General features: G+C 38.5%; 2 protein-coding genes across 2 annotated transcripts; one reads left to right on the top strand and one right to left on the bottom strand.

The window, feature by feature from the left end:
• Nucleotides 1-4247: 4247 nt before the first annotated feature.
• LOC126335862 (uncharacterized) lies at nucleotides 4248-5427 on the bottom strand. The gene is made up of 3 exons (XM_049999335.1): nucleotides 5397-5427; nucleotides 5158-5275; nucleotides 4248-4826 (listed from the first exon to the last, which is right to left on the bottom strand). The coding sequence occupies exons 1-3, from the start codon at nucleotides 5425-5427 to the stop codon at nucleotides 4514-4516; spliced, it is 462 nt and encodes a 153-aa protein (XP_049855292.1). The 3' UTR covers nucleotides 4248-4513.
• LOC126329903 (peptidyl-prolyl cis-trans isomerase NIMA-interacting 4) lies at nucleotides 5368-17751 on the top strand. The gene is made up of 3 exons (XM_049996220.1): nucleotides 5368-5676; nucleotides 13373-13492; nucleotides 17533-17751. Exons 1-3 carry the CDS (start codon nucleotides 5572-5574, stop codon nucleotides 17689-17691), a joined length of 384 nt encoding a protein of 127 aa, XP_049852177.1. The 5' UTR covers nucleotides 5368-5571; the 3' UTR covers nucleotides 17692-17751.
• Nucleotides 17752-19038: the final 1287 nt, after the last annotated feature.

Genomic DNA, 19038 nt, shown 5'->3' on the forward strand with positions numbered 1-19038 from the left:
CATAACAATTTACAATTAATACCTTGATAAATTGGACACTCTATTTCAGGAGAGAAAAATAAAGAGGCATTTTTGCTTCTTTGTGACAAGTGTCACAGCCCTTTAGCACTAAATTTTTGATGTCTGGAACAGCCACCACTATCTTTGGGTTTTACACGGAACTTTATCATATTGCTATGTTCATTGTGCTAAAGTTTTGCTGTGATAGTATTACAAAATGGCTTACTAGCAAGTCAATGAAATTGTTTCAAAAAATACTGAATTTGCCACACATTAGCGATTATACCACGTGCTTCTTCATCGTTTTTCTGCAGTTTTTGTATATTTATTTTCCTTATTTCTGTACACTAGAGCACAATTTTGCTTACTGCTAACGCTTTGACTTATTTATTTAGCAACTTTAATGTACTTTCTCCCACTACATTGCAGACTAAGAAAAACTGATAAAAATCACATCGCTAGTTAAATGTACTACAAAGCCAAATGTACCCCAAATATTAAAAATATGTATGACGCATTTCACTCTCCTTCTGCTCCCACCCTCCTCCCCGTCAACACAATGAAAATAGCATGAACTTACAATACAGCTGTCTCCACAACATTTATTTTAGGTCATCAGTGTCATTTGTCAAATGTCAAATGGTGAAGACCATAAATTCAAGTTCATTCCAAAAAGGCAGCTGAAGAATTACTTTGACTGCAGTGTATGTGTGTGTGTGTGTGTATGTGCGCGTGTGTGTGTATGCTTGATTTTTGTTCCCCGTTATCATGTTTTACATTCACTCTGTTGATTTCTTATTAATTTACTTGCAAAGAAAAATGGCTCTGAGCACTATTGGACTTAACATCTATGGTCATCAGTCCCCTAGAACTTAGAACTACTTAAACCTAACTAACCTAAGGACAGCACACAACACCCAGTCATCATGAGGCAGAGAAAATCCTTGACCCCGCTGGGAATCGAACCTGGGAACCAGGGCATGGGAAGCGAGAACGCTACCTGACGACCACGAGCTGCGGACTGATTTACTTGCAAAGCAGAATATATAATTGAGGTGTGAGAATGTCACTGTTGTGATAAAAAAATAAAAGAAGTGTTCTGCGCCATATATGTGCAGAATATGTATATGCAATAAATGATGAAATTCCACTCAGTACAGCATGTCATAATTTCTGGATTCCACATACTTCACAGATATTCATTTCACATTGCTATTGATATATTTAACTTCCTGTTTACCTTCAATTTTCTCTCTCTCTGTCTATCTCAAACACACAAAACAACATACGTATCCCATATGAATGCGAGCGTATATGCATGCACACACGAGAATACACTTTTATATCCATATTCAGTTTTCCTTAACAATGGAAAAAAGTCTAACTCTTACCACTCTTTTTTTAGGTTCATCTCTATCAAAAGAAAAGGCCTTTTTTCGAGTTGTGGGTTTCTTGCCTTTTATGTGTACAAATGCTAAGAAATGAATGCAGCAGGTAACGAAAGATTTTGCGCAACAGTTCTACACATTTTGCACACATAGTAATAGATGTAAAACATTTATTCGAAATGCAACCAAAACAGCACAGTATGATATTGGTTCGTCAGAGTATTCATACAACACCAACTTTTTCTCGTTTCATGAATTAAGCTTTGCACCTGTAACAGCTACAGTAATTCTCCATTGCTGTTGCGAATAAACAAATGGTGACGACCCAACAAATATGTGTAAATTAGATGTTTCTAAGTCTGTCACAAGCACAAACAAACAGCATCGCCCCAAGATCACGTGACACTCGTAGTTTAAAGGTGCCCCCATGCCTTTTTTGTGTTCAGCTTTACACATGCACATAAATTTCCTGGGAATAGAGGCCGTGTGTAAAGTCATAGACCTTATTATCTATGGTCTACGCGTAAAGCACACTGCTATCCACTTTCGATGCATATCTTTGCACTTTTTACCAGACGATAGATAGGTAGAGCCCATATGTATTTGATTATGAAGTGTTTTGAGGTTATGATGTAATGCCACTGATGTTCAGTAATGTCTATTGACACAAAAGGAAGCACACATAAGTCTACAGATGATTACAGGCAAAGGAAAAAGTCGTGGGGAATGCAGCTTCGTAAGGTTATTTGAATAAAAACTCGAGATGTGTTGACCTGAGTGTCACATATTAGATTAAAAGTCTCCAATCACGAATCTGTAAAGAATACTATAAGTTACGAAGTCAGAAAAATGAGAAGAATAAGCCAAAAATTTATGAAAAGTGCATATGAAAACTGTGATCAAATATTCATGCTATGGCGACGTAAAAGCACAACTGAGGAGCCTGACATCTGAACAAAAGAAGTGATGGGGTATATGTAGCTCCTCAATTAACTTCTAAAAATAGAAATGAAGCATCACTGAAGATGCAAAAAATACGAAACTGGAAAACATCACCTCCGTCGTCGTTGGTTCTGGCATCTATGAAATTCCAAACTTGTCGTGTCTGAAGAAGTTAATCTGCGTATCATATTTCATGATTAAATACAAATGACACAGTGAATGTAAATTAACCTCCATATAACGACTAAGAACCTCCCTTAAATATTTCTATGTTTCAGGAATGATCATTTTTATTTATTTATTCATGTTCCCTTGATCCAGTATACAAGAAAATTGCATGAATGTGGAACAGGTCGTAATTGTACATGAAAACAGAATTTATAGATGCTAACAGGTACAAACTGTAATACTTCTTAGGAACAAAGTATGCTATTAACTAGAAGCTTAGGCATTTCCCATGGTGAAAACTGGTTGATAATTATTCCAAATTACAAATTTGATAGAATTAAAATGCTTTATTTTGAAATGAGGAATAAATAATTCAAACGAGTATAAAAGTTGCCAGTAACTGCCTAACAAAATTTTATTCCCAAGCACAAAATCTAAAATCTCGTTGTGACTTCCTTCTGAAATTTGCATACAAAACGTAGTCATCACTTTGTATTTCTCGCACCTCTATTGCTTATATACATTATTACCTGCAGCTGTTTTTGCATTTTCTTTTTCTGACGCCTTTTCAAAACAATAAACACAACACAAGATTTCAAGCAAAGAAGGGAGTTCATAGCAGAGAGACAATGTATGGACACATGAATGTCCATGCATACACAAGAACTTCAGTGCATACACGCGTTGTTTCCACAAATTTTCTTGCATACAATTTTATACGCATGAGTTTGTGCAAGACAAAAGAGGCATCGTGTGGACATACCTGGCAACATGCGCAGAACGCAATACTCACTCCAGAGATATTTCTACCCTATGTCACATACGGACAAGAAACACTAGCCTGAACTAACAAACGATTCAAGCACGTTTCACACGCCAGATTTGCTGTAATATCCTGCACGTGTTATGCATTCTCTGCGTAAATGTGTGTGATGGCCACATTTAAGGCATTTTGCTGAAATCTAAAATTGCAACTTCCAGCTCTGTGCACTTCTCATATCTATCGTAATCTCCTGTTCTCACACAATGATCTGTCTGACAGATCGTTGGGTGCAGACAGGCATTGATATCTATCACATGCGATCACATTAGCATGCTTTGCTACCGAAACAAAATATAAAGTGGCGCTAAAATTCAGCTATTCTTGTGCAGCGCAGAAGCGAAAGATATGTGACTGACGAAAATAATTTAATTGGAAACCTTAGCCATCTTAAGATAGACATGATAACACGAAACCACTTATTGAACTGAAATAAAGTTTTCTGAAAATTATTTGTGGAGTGTTGCATTCTTCACCAACGAAAACAAATAACGCTTTATGCCCAATTTCTGACTCAGAGTTGATACTGTCAGTTGAACATACCTTGTGAAAAGTCATATTTAAATCTGAAACATCGGCTAATCTGACTGTTGAACTGCTCGGTCGGAAATATTTATTCCATCTTGTCTCTGGGACCTTCCCTCTCGCCACCGATGCTTGCCAATAGAAATTCATCAACCTATCAGAGATTAAAAACGTGAAACTTTTGCGGCACGGCCGCCTGTATTAGAGGCCGGAGTCGTCAAGCTGACAACGTCGTAGCCTGTGACGTCAGTAGGCCGGCTAGCGTGACCAGCTAGGCCGAGGCTGAAGTTTTGATTTCGTCAAATGCAGACGACGTGTCAGATATAAATACGCAATCACTTTTTTTTTGTAGATTTGGTCCCTATAAATAACACAGTAACTTAGAAAAGCTAATTTCTCGCAGTATTATGCCGACTTTATGTCGGAATTACGCATTTTATTCTCGTTTCCTTGCAATGATGAACTTTTCAATAACTCACATACGTTCCTTAGCAGTATATTATGACGTTTCTTAACCGAGATTTGAAAATACAAGTTCAGCAAACAAGTTTGTGAGGTGCCTACTAACATTATTTGCAGACTTGCAGTTATTCCAGTCTGTTATTTGAAATGTATTATCATGTTCCTTCCTATATAAATGACAAACACCTTCTTGAAGGCTGCACCTTACTTAAATACGATGGTAACCCAGGGAATATTTTTGGCACAGCTTCTGGTAAAAGCAATGGCCTTTGACGAGGAAACTCGTGACAGTTCCCATCAGAATCCTTGTAAATCTCCACTCTTGATACATCACTTTCTTCAAAATGTTTAATGTAAACAACACTTCTATTTGATGGAGTCCAGTCCCTTCTGGGGATATTTCTTGTCCATCGTTTTCTGTTTTCCTCTTCGGTAGGGAATCTGAAAACTGAGATGTAACCCTCTTCCTTGCTGGATTTGTAGTTGCTGTTGCAACCAGGAACTCAACATTTTTCTGGCATCTGCAAATAGAATGATGCATTAATTGCTAACATCTTAAATCAAAATAGTATTATGTAAAAATAACAATTTGAGTGGGCTGGTTTTTTCTACTGATTAGACATCACGAAACACAAGTCTACAAATAGAATCAAATGTGTAGAAATATTCATAATACTAACACAAAATTACTTGGGGAAGATTCTGATACTAAACTTATGAATTCAAAACTTTATTTTTCAAATTGTATCTAGAATATGGTAGAACTTTTGTTGCAATCGTGTAGACGAAAGTCGTTCACGTAGCACATTTACATGTAAAAACACTACAAACTGCACAGAATTGTATACTTACATTGTGTTATATCGTCGACTGTAGTCACGACTACTTGCTATAATTTTTGAAGAGTCCAGTATAGCATAATTAAACTGTAATGTCAGATAAAACAGACATCGCGAAAGTACGTAAACAACTGCTTCCGTTCACTACCTTATAGCCACAGCCATGCGGTAGGCCTTAACGTAACGTTGCCACATTTCAGTCCTCCGGCCTCTAATACAGGCGGCCGTGTTTGCGGTCGTTGATCTTTGCACAGTCTGACTCTGAAACCTTTGTGTACATCATGGTGTATTTTGGACGTGAAGCTCGTAAACACGACTCATGGTTTGTGATGTAGGAGACGTCAGCCGAAAACTCACAGGCAAAGTTAAAAACATCGGAGAAATCGTAATCTTTTTGGAGTAAATTAATAATTTATTTAGTATTGCTATGCCTCCGAAAAAAGGAACGGGAGGTGCGAAGGGTGGCTCAAAATCAGCTGACGACACGAAAACTGCTGCCGGCAAAGAAAAGAAGGGTGGCTCAGCAGTAAAGGTTAGCTTCAGTGGTATCACATTAAATGTTATGCCCTTATTTCTAATAAGGCGTATGGAGTGTACACGCTCAGAATCTGTTGGGTGGTCTTTTAATAGCTGTGGGCAAAACTCTATTGATTTCTTTATGTCATTGCTTATTGTAACAAATACATGCTGCCCTCCTCCATTCATAGTTAACTGTAACGGGCGTTGTACGTTTTGTAGACTGAAGCTGCAACAAAGAGATGAAGAAAGCACGAGCGTGCGTTTATAATTTTACTTGCTTTATCAATCACTCGCCGTATACATGAATAGCAGTTTTCGGCCCAATCAAGTTAAAGTTACGAGAATTTAAAATTAGTTTCGGCACAGTTTTGTCAGTTATACTTATCCAATGTTAGACTTAGCTTCGAATATTCACACCAGGGATAGTTGTTTTCTTTCGTTCACAAAATGTTATGTACAGTGTTCATTTATTGGCACAATCTGTGCCTCGTTTAAAGTTATGTTGCAGTTTTTTTTTTCTCTGGTGTGACTGGACGATTCCTCCTCAATGCAATGAATGTAAGCGAGTGAGTTCAAAATGGACATAACTGTGGGTTTTTCATACTGCAGTTTTGGAGAGTGTACTGCGAAATTAGTGATACAGGTGTGAAACCGTAGGATGGAAAGCAGTTTACGCATGATAAGTAAATACTTGACCACAGGAGGAGGTGACTATTGGTCTTGGTTGCATGACTGTAAGAAATATACAACTTTGCCCATACTGTTGGCTCATAACTAAAGTACTGTTGTTGTTGTTGGTGGTTTGAAACCATTTTCTGCAAGCTAGCCTGGTGTCACTCATATTATTCTGTTGACAAAATTTTCCAAAACATGAGAAATGCTCCAGACTTGTAAAAGCTCAATAAATGTCATCATTGATGTGTTGATGGTAAAAGACTTCACTTAAAGTTGACGACAATTTCTCTGATGCAGCATTTACCACATGCTGAAATCACTTTTGGGCTAGTCTGCGATAATGCCCCCCCCCCCTTTTTCTCAAAATCTTGAGTGTGGTGACAGACTTTTATTTCTATCATAGCCCGTGATATAGATTAGAATTCGAGGTGACAATTGAGTTGTAATTGGCAAATTTAATGGTTTTGAAATAAAATGTTTTGGTGGTACGGGTGATATAGTGCCACCCTCACTTAATGCAACAAAATGTATCTATTATGTAATCCAGTTTTCTGAATTGTCTTCGCAGTTTGTTTTTATTATGAGACGTGCTTTATATATGGAGTGACCATGGACATCTGGCTACCCTATACAGATAATCAGTTACCACCTTTGTCTCACATTTACATTTGGACTGAGCTTTAATGTAAACTGATGACCATAATTGCTCTATATTTAACACTCTGTTCGTTATATAAACTAGAACTCTAAGGTAAATTCTGAAAAGCAGTGTTTAGTTTTCACTAATTGCAGCATATAGCATGAAGAGAAGAGCAAATTTTCTGAGAAGTAATAAATTTTAATGTCCACAATGTGTGGTACTCACTGTATGTTGCTCTCTTGAAACACTGACAGTACCTGTTCAAATAAAAGATTTACTTTCATTTCTTTAGTATGCATTTAATGATATAAGTTATCAAAGCTTTAAAATATTATATTCATTGCCCATTATATTTAATGGTACTGAAGTAATTGGGTCACTTGTTGGTGGTATTGAGCAGTTGGGTTGATGGAAACGTCTGATGCCACCCGTCTGCGTTGACCGACGATGTCTGGGGACAAACTAAAAATAAACACACGCCACTAAACCAAACAACAAAAATGATAATATAAAATGACCACATCAACTAAAAACAATATCCACTGGAATCAAACACCAATACCACACTATAAATCTCAAAACTTTCACCACCACTACTCTTAATACTATCATTAAAAAAAAATCAAAATTGGAATCGAACATTTCCCTTGACCTGTTATCATTATGACATCTCCACATATAGCCGTCCCTGGTCCGAGACGCCGGAACTTTAGTAAGCCTTATTTCTTCATGACACACTGAACACTTCACGACTGCATCCAATAATCCAAAAAGTTGAAGAAATTTTATTAGAGACAACGCACTGTGCCCCATCATTGCCGACAACCGAAAACTGTTGACCTTGTCAGTCATAACCATACCTACCAAAGACATAAACAAAGCAATTTACTAAAATTCACACACGACGAACAGAAAAAAACTACAATAACGTCGATATAACAAAACCAAAGTTGTTAACTCACTGAAAAATATTCCGCTGAAAGCACAGTCACTACCGATACCACACACGTGCAATACTACCGGACAAACAAACCCCATATGCCACATAACATACTAAACACACCACCAGACAGAACCACCAACCGCAACAATACACCACCTAACACACATAAACACATCACCAGAGAGCACCACGATCACATGAAAACGACACCTACAAACACGCCACTCTCACAAACTAAATTCTGCGCCATAGTGACGTCACACACCACAACAGCCTTACGTCACAGGTCAAAGCTGACGGGTGGAATCAGACTCGTCTGTTGACCCGAGCAGTTTGGTTTTAGTTTGCTTTATTCTTGTGTGCAATATTCCTACATCTATCTGGGTAATATAGACTGCATTGAATTATCAGATAATTTCATGTTTAAAGTGGTATACTTCATGTTTACAGAAACTGCTTTCAGTGTAATGCCTTTTGAGCAGTTTTGTAAGGCATTTATGAAACCTGTTGTCTATTGTCTTACAATTACATTCTTTAATCTGCTACAGCATTTCTATATGTTCATTACTTTTAAGCTCCACTCATTCTTTTTTTTTCTGTTGCCAAGTGAGTGAGTGGCTGTGGCTTAACCACCGAACTTACATTTAACTCATGTTTTCACTAATTTAAATTAGGTTCTCCATGATTTGCCTAAATCATTTAAACATTTGGTAGGATTGTTCCTGAAACAAAGCCGTAGCATACACCTTCCCACATCCTTCCTCCATCCATCCCAATAGGTCAAGCTTCTTTTTAATGATGATGATGATGATGATTAGTGTTTTAGGGCGCACAACAACAAGGTTATCAGAGCCCTTTACCAAAAGATCAATTCAGAGCCGATCTTTGCGAGAAGTGGTAATGTTCAAATTGCTAGACTGCACACAGCAAATCAAAACAGGTAGATAAAACTAGAAATAAAAGAGCAGTATAAAACAGGTAAAAATAAGTAACGGCGGCTGAGTGACCACTTACAAAAAACGGGTGACCAAACCACTGTACAGCACATTAAGATCTCAATCCCAATATTTTGGGAAGAAGTCCAGACATCACACAAAAGCGTAAAACTCTAGCGACACTCGCCTCATTATCAGTTAAAAGAGAGGGCAGGTCTGGTGGGAAACTGAAATCTTCCCTCAAACCTGCATATAAAACCCACTCAGTTAAAATATGTAGTATCGACAGCTGTGTCCCACATGTCTGACACGTTGGTGGCTCCTCACGACGTAACAGAAAACCATGTGTCAAAGGACAATGTCCTATTCTAAGCCGTGTAAGGGCTACTTCGTCAGCTCGCCGTTGTCGAAAGGAGGTGAGCCACGGTCAGACAGAATCTTTCACCACTCGCAACTTATTGTCCCTCACGTCCAGCCACGTCCTCCCACCAACGCATGACCTTTCGAGTCACGAAAGATGTTATTGCCCGCAGGGGGACGGAACAGCGAGCAGGAGGTGTGATGGAGCAAGCCTCCTTGGCAGCAGCATCTGCAAGTTCATTTCCAGGAATACCTATGTGCCCTGGAACCCAGCAGAAAATTACATCCTTACCCGGCTGTTGCAAGAGCAGGAGTGCGTCCTGCACTTGTTGTACCATCCGATCGGCTGGGTACATCTGTACAAGAGCGTGTAGAGCACTTTGGGAATCGGAGCAGATGATGAATTTCGTGCCACGGTGTCGGCGCATATGCTTTAATGCTTGCAGAATGGCAAACAGTTCCGCATAGTAAACTGAGAACTGCTCTGGGAGCCCTATCCTATGGACAGTATCGGGAAACACAGGAGAGCAGCCCATAAAATCCCCCTGTTTAGACCCATCCATGTAAACATCAATAAAATCTGAATGACGTTCTAAAATCTCAGTAAGTTTAATTTTAAAAAGGTGGTCCGGGGTACAATACTTCTTGTAAGCAGCCAGATCAAGAACTAATCTTGGCCTTTGTAGTAGCCAGGGAGGTCCTCTACTCCATCCATGGCGGAGGACCTTAATGCCCTCCAGGTGTACTGACTCGAGACTCTCATTTGCACGGATGCCAAATGGCTTTGTTGCCTTCGGACGGTGGCGGAAGAGACGTTCCAGTGCCGGCTGGGAAAAGGTGTTGGACGCCAATGAAAGAGGAGTGGACTTGGTCTTGTACGCGTGCCCTACCACGAGGAGAAGACGCCGAATGGACAGGGGAGGATCTCCCGCCTCGACACATAGACTAGCAACTGGACTCGTGTGATAAGCCCCCGTTGAAAGCCTAATACCCTCATGGTGAATCACATCCAACATTTTGAGGTAGGAAGGTCGTGCAGAGCCATTAGCTTGACATCCATATTCCGGTCGAGGTCGCACAAAGGCCTTATAAAGTTGGAGCAGACGTGCCCTTTCAGCGCCCCAGGATCTATGACTGACGCATTTAATGACGTTTAAAGCCTTGAAACAGCGGACTTTTAGATCCTTTAAGTATGGCAACCATGTAAGCTTCTCATCAAAAAGAAGCCCGAGATATTTCACTTTTCCCATAAAGGAGAGAACAGTGTCTCCTAGTTTTAAAACAGGGAGATTAAAAAGAGAACGGGAATGGTTAAAATCTACACAAACAGTCTTCTCCAAAGAGAATTTAAAGCCTGTGGTCTTAGACCATTCCTCCAATCGCACAAGTGTCAGCTGTAATTGGCGTGTAGCAGTTGTAAGGGAGGAAGACGCACAGAAAATGGAGAAATCATCCACAAACAAGGAGCATTGTACGGGCCGTCGTACCATGGGCGCAATACTATTGATTGCAATTGCGAAAGCTGTCACACTGAGGACACTGCCTAAGCTACTTTTTAAATGAACTCGACATTGACATCAGATCTTAACATTCCTGCCCAGTCTGATGTTAGTGTCTCTTAGATAGCTTTTATTGTTTATTTTTTTTGAATCATTCACAATCGCACAAGACTGACTTCTATTGTGCTAATGAACCTGATAGGTGTAGATGCCCTTCAACATTTTTTGAGAATGTTGTACAAATTTTATGTTCCATTTCACTATAGGAGTGCCAATGTGTTTATTGAATTTTTATTGTGTTCTTTTACTGTTGTCTGGATTGGAATGATCAGTACACTTCCCAGATCAGTTACAGTTGTATTGGACTGGACACAAATCATATAATTTGTCATTTCGTACCTATTATTAGCTTCTAGAACTCAGTATGTATATTATGGTAACGGCCATCTCCGATTATTCATAGATAATAAAGTTATAGATGAGGAAATTTTATCCTTGTAGAGGTATCTAGTCAGATCCTGACAAAATGTTTGCTGATGCAATGATTGTCAGCTAAGTCTTAATATAATAGTGATCACTTCACACAAAACGTAACAATATGTGGGAGTGTAAGCTGCAATAAGCACATTGTTTAATCAGAGTAGTAGTAAATAGTAGGGTACTTTAATTTTTTTCTATACAAGACATTTCTTCTAAAACACACACCACCTGTGCTGCAGTATGCTTAAGGACATTGTTTGTATTTGTTTATGCTAATGGAGTTTTCGAGCATGAAATGAATGGTTATGTATCTGATTGGCTAATGGGTGAAAGTACCCTGGTGCTGTGATGGCTAATGGCAGTTTCTGAACATCTCATGTAAACAAATGTACAAAATTTTAGAAACTATTTTCCAAAGGTTAAATCAATATATTTACATCTCGTTACACATACTGGTTCTGCACAGTTGATAAATACTATACAAGTTTAGAGTTATTACAGTTCCCACTCATACATATCAACAGTCATTCATCTGTGAATGGAATTAGTAGTAAAAGGTACCCTCTCGTATCTCACTTTATGTGCATGGTGTTCCGTTTATCTGATGACTGCCTGTCCAGAGTATTGTAGGCCAGCCACGGAAGCCACTCAAGTGGGTGTCTTGGGACTGCACTATGGCTCCTTCTTTTGTGGGTTTGAGCCTGAAGGCCATACAGACTTACACGCCTTGTTGACCAGTGTTATTCGAGGTGTGAAACGGGCATCATGAGCGTAACAGCAAAGTTTGTGAGTGGAACAATGGCAAGACTGTATTATTGAATTCCACAATGAGTATTTATTTATGATTTTTATGTGTGTACAGAGCCCACTAGTAATGATTAGAGATTGTTTGAGCAGACGTTTCTAAGTGTTCAAGTTCCAAGTTGTGATGCAGTTCAAAAATTAGTGAATAAATTTCATGAAACAGGACATGTTCAAGACAAGAAGCGTAAACGATGACATACAGTGCTCACAGAAGCCTGAAAAAATTCCCCTAGACAGTTTCTTAGACTACTTTTGCAGCAAACACAGATATCGTGCACTTCCATACAAAGAGGTGCTAAGCTGTTTGTGCCAATGCCCTGTAAAGTATCAAGTACAAGAACTTCGACCTTTTGATGTTGCGTACAGGGTTAGGTTTTGTTAATGTTTCTTAAGACACACATTCTGTTTTCAAACGTGGCTTGGCTCCATTTACACGGATATGTTAATTCCCAAAACTGTTGACATTGGAGCACAAATTGACCTGTTGTGCTTCATGAGGAACCCCTTCATGATCAGAAAATAGGGTTGTGGTGCGCAGATAGTGGTGACAGAATAATAGGCCCAATTTTTTTGACACAGCTACAAGTGAAAGATGTGTGCAAAACATTTGCGACCGTTTTTTAATGAACTGAGGGAATGAAGCTTCACATTTTTTCAACAGGATTTGGCGAGGGCTCTTACGGCCAATGTTTCTTTGCACGCAATTTATTGTGTGTTCAGTGAAAGAGTAATTAGTAACATTGTCTGGCCCGCCATATGTCCTGATTTAACTCTGTGCTATTTTTATTTGTGTGGTGCACTAAAGGACAAAATGCACACAGCCAATCCTCACACAATAGAGGAACTCAAGGATAATATCTGTGAATCAATTAATTCAATATGAGAGAACTACATTGTGTGATTAATTATTTCTTGAGTAGATGTCACAAATGTGTGGAAAATAATTGCAGACATTTCCAGCATCTCTTCAGTGACAAGGGCGAGTACAAAATTTGTTTGCTTTACATTTTAAATGTAGTCATATTGTACCACAGCAGTAGACGGGCGACATGGCATTTGATTGCTAGGCAACGGAGTGCTCGCTGCCTGGCACCTATTGCACCACACAGGCAGTCATCAGATAAATAGAACACCATGCAATATAGATGTATCGATATTCTTCACCCACTGAAAAATGCTGCCTTGATATGCACCTATTTCTGTATTATTATGAGAGGAGTTATCTTCCAATAACAGTGAATTAAAATTAAATAACTAAATTGTGTCTACCTAAAAAGTTTCATTTATTGTGCGATCAATGCAATTTTAATTGTGTTAGTGAGTGTCTTATTTATTCTTTTAAACTGATGATACTATTTCTTTTCTTATTTTAGGTTCGGCATATACTATGTGAAAAACAGTCAAAAGCTCTAGAAGCTTTGGAGAAACTGAAAGGTGGAATGAAGTTTCCTGAAGTTGCAGCACAATACAGTGAAGACAAGGCAAGACAAGGGGTGAGAAATTTTTCTGCATAGATACACACATCTCGTAGTATCGTGATACAAAAAATCTAAATAATGTAACCCAAGTTTAGCAGTGATGGACAAAGAGGGAATATATAAAATGTTCCTTGTTAGGAACTGCAATATATAATACACAGCTGTATTTCTAATTGTATTTGTACTGTTGATTTTAGTCAAACTCTGACCATCTTTGGATCATAAAATCGGTTCAACTGTGTATTCCGCAATTGCAGTGGCTAATCATTCAAAATGCCGTTAACATTTATATTGTGAGACAGAAGGCATGCTTGTTAGAACTTGATATACCTTAACAACAATTTAAAAAGGGTAGATTACAACCCAGCCCGTAGAGGAGGCATTGAGTCACAGATAGGCACAATGAAAAGACTACTAAACATTTAAGCTTTTGGACAAAAAGATCTCTTCTGAAGTAGAACATACCTTCACAAAAGTACAGCTCAGACATACATGGGTACTCTGCAGCTGCTGGTTCTTCTTCCGAAATAGAAACACACATACAAGCACACATGCACACATGACTACTGTATCCAGATGCTGGACCTCAGCAGTCCAGTGGTAGCCGTGTGTGCGTGTGCATGTGTGCTTTCTGTTTTGGAAGAAAGACTTTTTGTGTGGAAGCTTAAATGTGTAGTAGTCTTTTTCCCTTGCGTCTCCTCTATGTGGCGAGTAGCACTCTATCCTTTTCACATTGTTGTTACTCCACCCTGGACTTTCCATTGTTTGTCATGGGAGTTGTGGACTACACAGTTCAACAAGTTTTATGACCCAAAAATTGTACAAATTTGACTACTCGTTACAAATGGACCTTGAACTCAGGTTGGATAAGGAAGTTAGCCATGTCCTTACTGGGGGAATCATCCCAGTATTAGCTTTAAATGATTTATAAAAGCTACAAAAGTGTATATTTGGATGCCCAGATGGGCATTTGAACTTCCATTGTCTCAAATTCCATTCCAGTCTTGACCATTGTCACCTTGCTCAATGTTTAAAAATAAGTGAATAGATTTAAATTTGTATTTCACAATCAGTGATGTGGTCATTTACCCCTGTTGAGCTTGTCAGGTAACTGCTGTCCTTTGCACAGAGCTTTCAATGAACACAGCTTTCGGCCATGCATCCAACTGCTATCATTTTTCAAAATCTTTGGTAGGATGATGTGTTGTAGAATAGTATTTCGTGTTGTAGAATAGTATTTCTCCTTAGCAAAAATAGTATCCTCAGGAAATCACAGTTTAGGTTTCAGGAAAGGTGCTCTACTGAGAATGCTGTTTACATGTTCATTCACCAAATATTGTAAACATTTGATAATAAAATAGTGCCTGTTGCTATTTTCTGCAACCTACCTGAGGCATTGACTGTGTGAATCACAGTGTTCTAAATAAATTTAAGTTTTATTAAGTTGATGGTAAAGCAAACCAATGGATAACATCATATGTAATAGAGGAATCTTTCCCAACACCGTTACCATTACCCGTTGTCTACTTCTGATTCAAGATTGTTGATGACATCCATAAGATGGACTCATATTAAGGGAAGTCTTTGCGCTTTCATTTACAGACTCAATATCTATGCCTAAATCCACTTCATGTCTTTCTCTGTTCAATGAACTATGTCCCTAGACATTGATCTCTACCTCTTCAGTGGCTCCATAACAAAATATCTCCATATCAAAAGCACCAACCACCAAAGAGGACCTACATTTTGGCATCTTTCACGTGGTATGAGTCAAAAAGTTTCTCTCCTGCAGCCTTGACATCCACAGTTCCTCCATCTGTGGTGGAAACTGAGAGTTTACTCAATAGGCTGACAACCTTGCCAGCATATTTGCAGGAGAGACAGTAACCTTTCCAGATAGTAAAGAAACAGCTTTTTCCATGCCATTTATTCCTGTGAACTCAACAAACATATCACCATTGTGAACCAGCCCCCAATAAATTCTCTTCTTATCACCTAACATGCCACAGCTCATAGCCTTGAAAGGCTCAACCACATCCTTCTCCAAGCCTTTGACTTTGTTTGTCATGCACTGATAGATAACCTACCTCCACCCCTCCATGGTATTCTGTGGCCCATACAGCTTATGCACATCTCCAAGTCCAGATTGCTCCAGTAGTGTCCCATGGAGCAAGGCACCTGTGAGCACCCATTAGCTCACCTACGGGCAGCACGGGTTTGTTAAACTATCTGCTAGGTAGCCCTTATTGCATTCTTTCTGCAGATCTAAAAACCACTTGGCCACCCCAGTCCCTCAAGCACTCAGTTTTGGCAGTATAATTACGTAAGCTATTGCTTGATTACCCACATGTACCTGGTTGCCAATGGGTAGGCATTTGGGTTTGAATAGCCTGTCGTAGTCCAGTCTCCTTACATGCACCAGTCACCAATTACAGCATTGTAGATATTTCCTGTCCACTCACGGCACAATCATATGTGAAAGCAGCCACATCACTTCGTACTTGTGCCGTACTAATGTTTAGTATACTGATGTGTGTCAGTGTGAAAATCATCCACATGTTTACCCATGTGAGTGCTTCACACCACAATACCAATGACATCAACAGCTGTTTCAATACCTGTACCCCTTGTGTACTGCCTTCCAGCACCAACTCTCAGGAAATGCAGACATGGGAACTATCCCTCCAGCACACCTCCATTCCTGTGATTCACCTGGCCTAAATTACTGTTAATGACCACCCTCATTCTTGACTGTCACCTGTTCCTGTCTTTTCATTTTACATCTTTTTCCTGAAACTTTAAATCCCCCCCATATCTCTCTCTCTCTCTCTCTCTCTCTCTCTCTCTCTCTCTCTCTCTCTCTCTCTCTCGCATCAGATTTGTTTCTGTTGTCAGTATTTATTCACATTTTGCCACTGCTACCTTGTTCAGTAATTCCCTCCCTTTTCCACCAGTAACCCTCCCCTCCCTTAGCACTTCCCTACCCTACTTGTCTTTCCTCTCCACTCCTCCACCTGTCTGCCTAGGCACTCATCATAAACGATCAGTGTCACTGCAGGCCTTTAAAGGTAGTATAATTTTCAGGCGTTTTAATGTGTTGATGCAACCTCCATTATTCATCTACTGGTGAGTCATACCCTGTCTTCAGTTTTTTTTTTAATCTAAGATCTCTATAGTCTTAGTAATTTTCAGTGAGGGAAATATAATCCTGAAACATGTTTTTTTTTAATTCATATTTTACACAATGTGTATCAGGAAATGATTTCCCATTTTCAAGTTAATTTTTTCTGTGTACTATGACACATTTTATGTAATGTTTTTGATGTGACAGGTCCTAATTTGTTTTGCAAACTTAACTGCAATATGTAAAAAAACACTCAATTTTTAGTTGGATATTGATTTTTAAATGATGTTAGTGGCAAAATTTGGAAGAACATGTACTTACAGTTTTCTCACAGTCCATTTGTACAGTCTCTCACACATTGTAAACATCAAACATGGTTTTCTATCCGCAATATACAGTATATAAACAAACATTTACAAAGGGTTTATAGATGTAGTCAACAGAGATCATGTTAAAGGCCTAACACAGAGCATGGTTTGTTTTCATACAGAGAAAATCATGACTGGTAGCAGAGTAGTTATTTATAAACAAACCCATTGTTTTCACTGCTGCAGGCTTTCAGAAAACCATTTATAATGGACAAAATCAAACGTGAACATTTGTGTCTACAATAAAGATGAAACCACATAAATTTAGTTATTGAGCTATGAATACAGTTATCCCAATCTCTCATATTTATGGGCAAACCCAGCCTGTGTTTTTAGGAGGAAAGTGAGCAGCAATTTAAACTAAAAGTATTGAGTTCATACAGAGTTAGAAGTACATTTGTGGTTGTTGTTAGTAAAGAAGATAATTTTGTTTAAATGTTATCAACAAAGATTTTATCACACATTACCAAACTGACTTTTGAACTTTTCAAATCCCTGTATTTTGAAAAATTTTGCACAAAAGTTTAATATTACTACCCTTTCATTTGTTTCTTATATTTCAGGGTGATCTGGGTTGGATGACTAGAGGATCAATGGTGGGTCCATTCCAAGATGCAGCATTTGCTCTGCCTATTTCAAATGTCAGTAGTCCAGTGTACACAGACCCACCAGTGAAAACAAAATTTGGTTATCATATCATAATGGTTGAAGGAAAAAAGTAAACTCTGTTTGACTTTTATGTACATGTATATATTTTCGAATACAATCTTTTGTTAGTCTTAGTATTTGTTTCTGTTTTGTGTGGATCTCTATCTCTTAAAATGCAAGAAAATTGTTCCACTCTATAAACTTTATACTCCAGGTGATACGCAGTACTTAATGAGAAACAATACACAACATTAGGCACATATTTTGTATGGAATTTTATCTTCATAAGTTCAGTCAGTTTAGGGCTGACATCAGAATCATCAGCATTCATTGCTAATACACACTGATTTAGTTATAAAGCATCTGTTTCTTTTCTAACTAATCGCTCAAAGCATCTGTTTCTTTTCTAACTAATCGCTCAACTTTTCATTAAACTGGAAGCGCCGCTGGGAAGTTTGAGAGCTGTAGATGTGAAGTATATGTTCTCCAAGCAGTGAGGAAGGAGTCAACAAATTGTTAAAATATTCATTTGTTTCGTTTTTGAAACAATATCTGCAAACAGTTTGGCTTCAAAACCACCAATACAACTTCCACCTCTCCAAGTACTTGAAAATAAAAAAAAAAAAAAAGCTGTATCATGTTTCAAATTCCATTTTAAACTGTGGTGCCCTGTTTTCATGCCAGAAGAGAGTACTTCAGTACTGTAGTAGCAATTAAAACACTGTAGTGTTCAAGCCTAAAAGTGGTCTGCTTTCTTAACGTCATGGATAATGCCTTTTATATTGACTATATCACCAGCAGTGTTTATGTATGACTTGTCTGTGACTGGTATGACATTCAGCTAATAAACTTTCTGATATCTCAGTTACATTATGTAGCTCTGACTACTGTATCAAGATAAGCAACAACACCAGTAGAGTATCCAGCTTGCACTAGTCTTGTAATGACAATATTGACACAAAGAGAGTAACATCATGCTTCCAGAAAGTCTACATAATGGATGTAATGGTAGGATACATGGACAGATGGTGCCAAGAGTGTGTCTAGAAAGAGAGGGGAGAAAAGTCCACAGACATCTTGAATAGGATCTGCATTGTATATTCTGTCCAATTCACAAATACTCAGTAATGTGCAGAGTGGTTTTTGAGAATGTAAGAATAGTGAACAAAAATATACTTGTAAGTTTGCAACTTTGTACAATTGTTAAGAAAAGTGAAATGAAGCTGGATCATCACACACAGCAAGTGAGAATAATGCAGTTGCAGCTCACAGACACTTCTTATTGTTTGTTCATAGAGCTGAAGGTGAAGTCAGTGCAGATGTAGTCATCAAACATTGAGCAATAGGAAACAATATACATGAAGAGTCCAGGGGGGAGGGGGGGGGGGGGGGGTAGGTGAGTGTCTAGTAAACAAACAGCG

The sequence above is a fragment of the Schistocerca gregaria genome, chromosome 2 (genome assembly GCF_023897955.1).
Source record: "Schistocerca gregaria isolate iqSchGreg1 chromosome 2, iqSchGreg1.2, whole genome shotgun sequence".
Taxonomy (NCBI): domain Eukaryota; kingdom Metazoa; phylum Arthropoda; class Insecta; order Orthoptera; family Acrididae; genus Schistocerca; species Schistocerca gregaria.

Excerpts from the sequence above, each read along its gene's own strand:
- LOC126335862 (XM_049999335.1), bottom strand. The coding sequence starts at position 5,427 with ATGATGTACACAAAGGTTTCAGAGTCAGACT. Across the intron at positions 5,276-5,396 it reads AAAGGTTTCAGAGTCAGACT|TTGTTTACGTACTTTCGCGA; the intron begins GTGCAAAGATCA and ends GAACGGAAGCAG. Across the intron at positions 4,827-5,157 it reads AGTCGACGATATAACACAAT|ATGCCAGAAAAATGTTGAGT; the intron begins GTAAGTATACAA and ends TTCTATTTGCAG.
- LOC126329903 (XM_049996220.1), top strand. The coding sequence starts at position 5,572 with ATGCCTCCGAAAAAAGGAACGGGAGGTGCGAAGGGTGGCTCAAAATCA. Across the intron at positions 5,677-13,372 it reads AGGGTGGCTCAGCAGTAAAG|GTTCGGCATATACTATGTGA; the intron begins GTTAGCTTCAGT and ends TTCTTATTTTAG. Across the intron at positions 13,493-17,532 it reads AAGACAAGGCAAGACAAGGG|GGTGATCTGGGTTGGATGAC; the intron begins GTGAGAAATTTT and ends CTTATATTTCAG.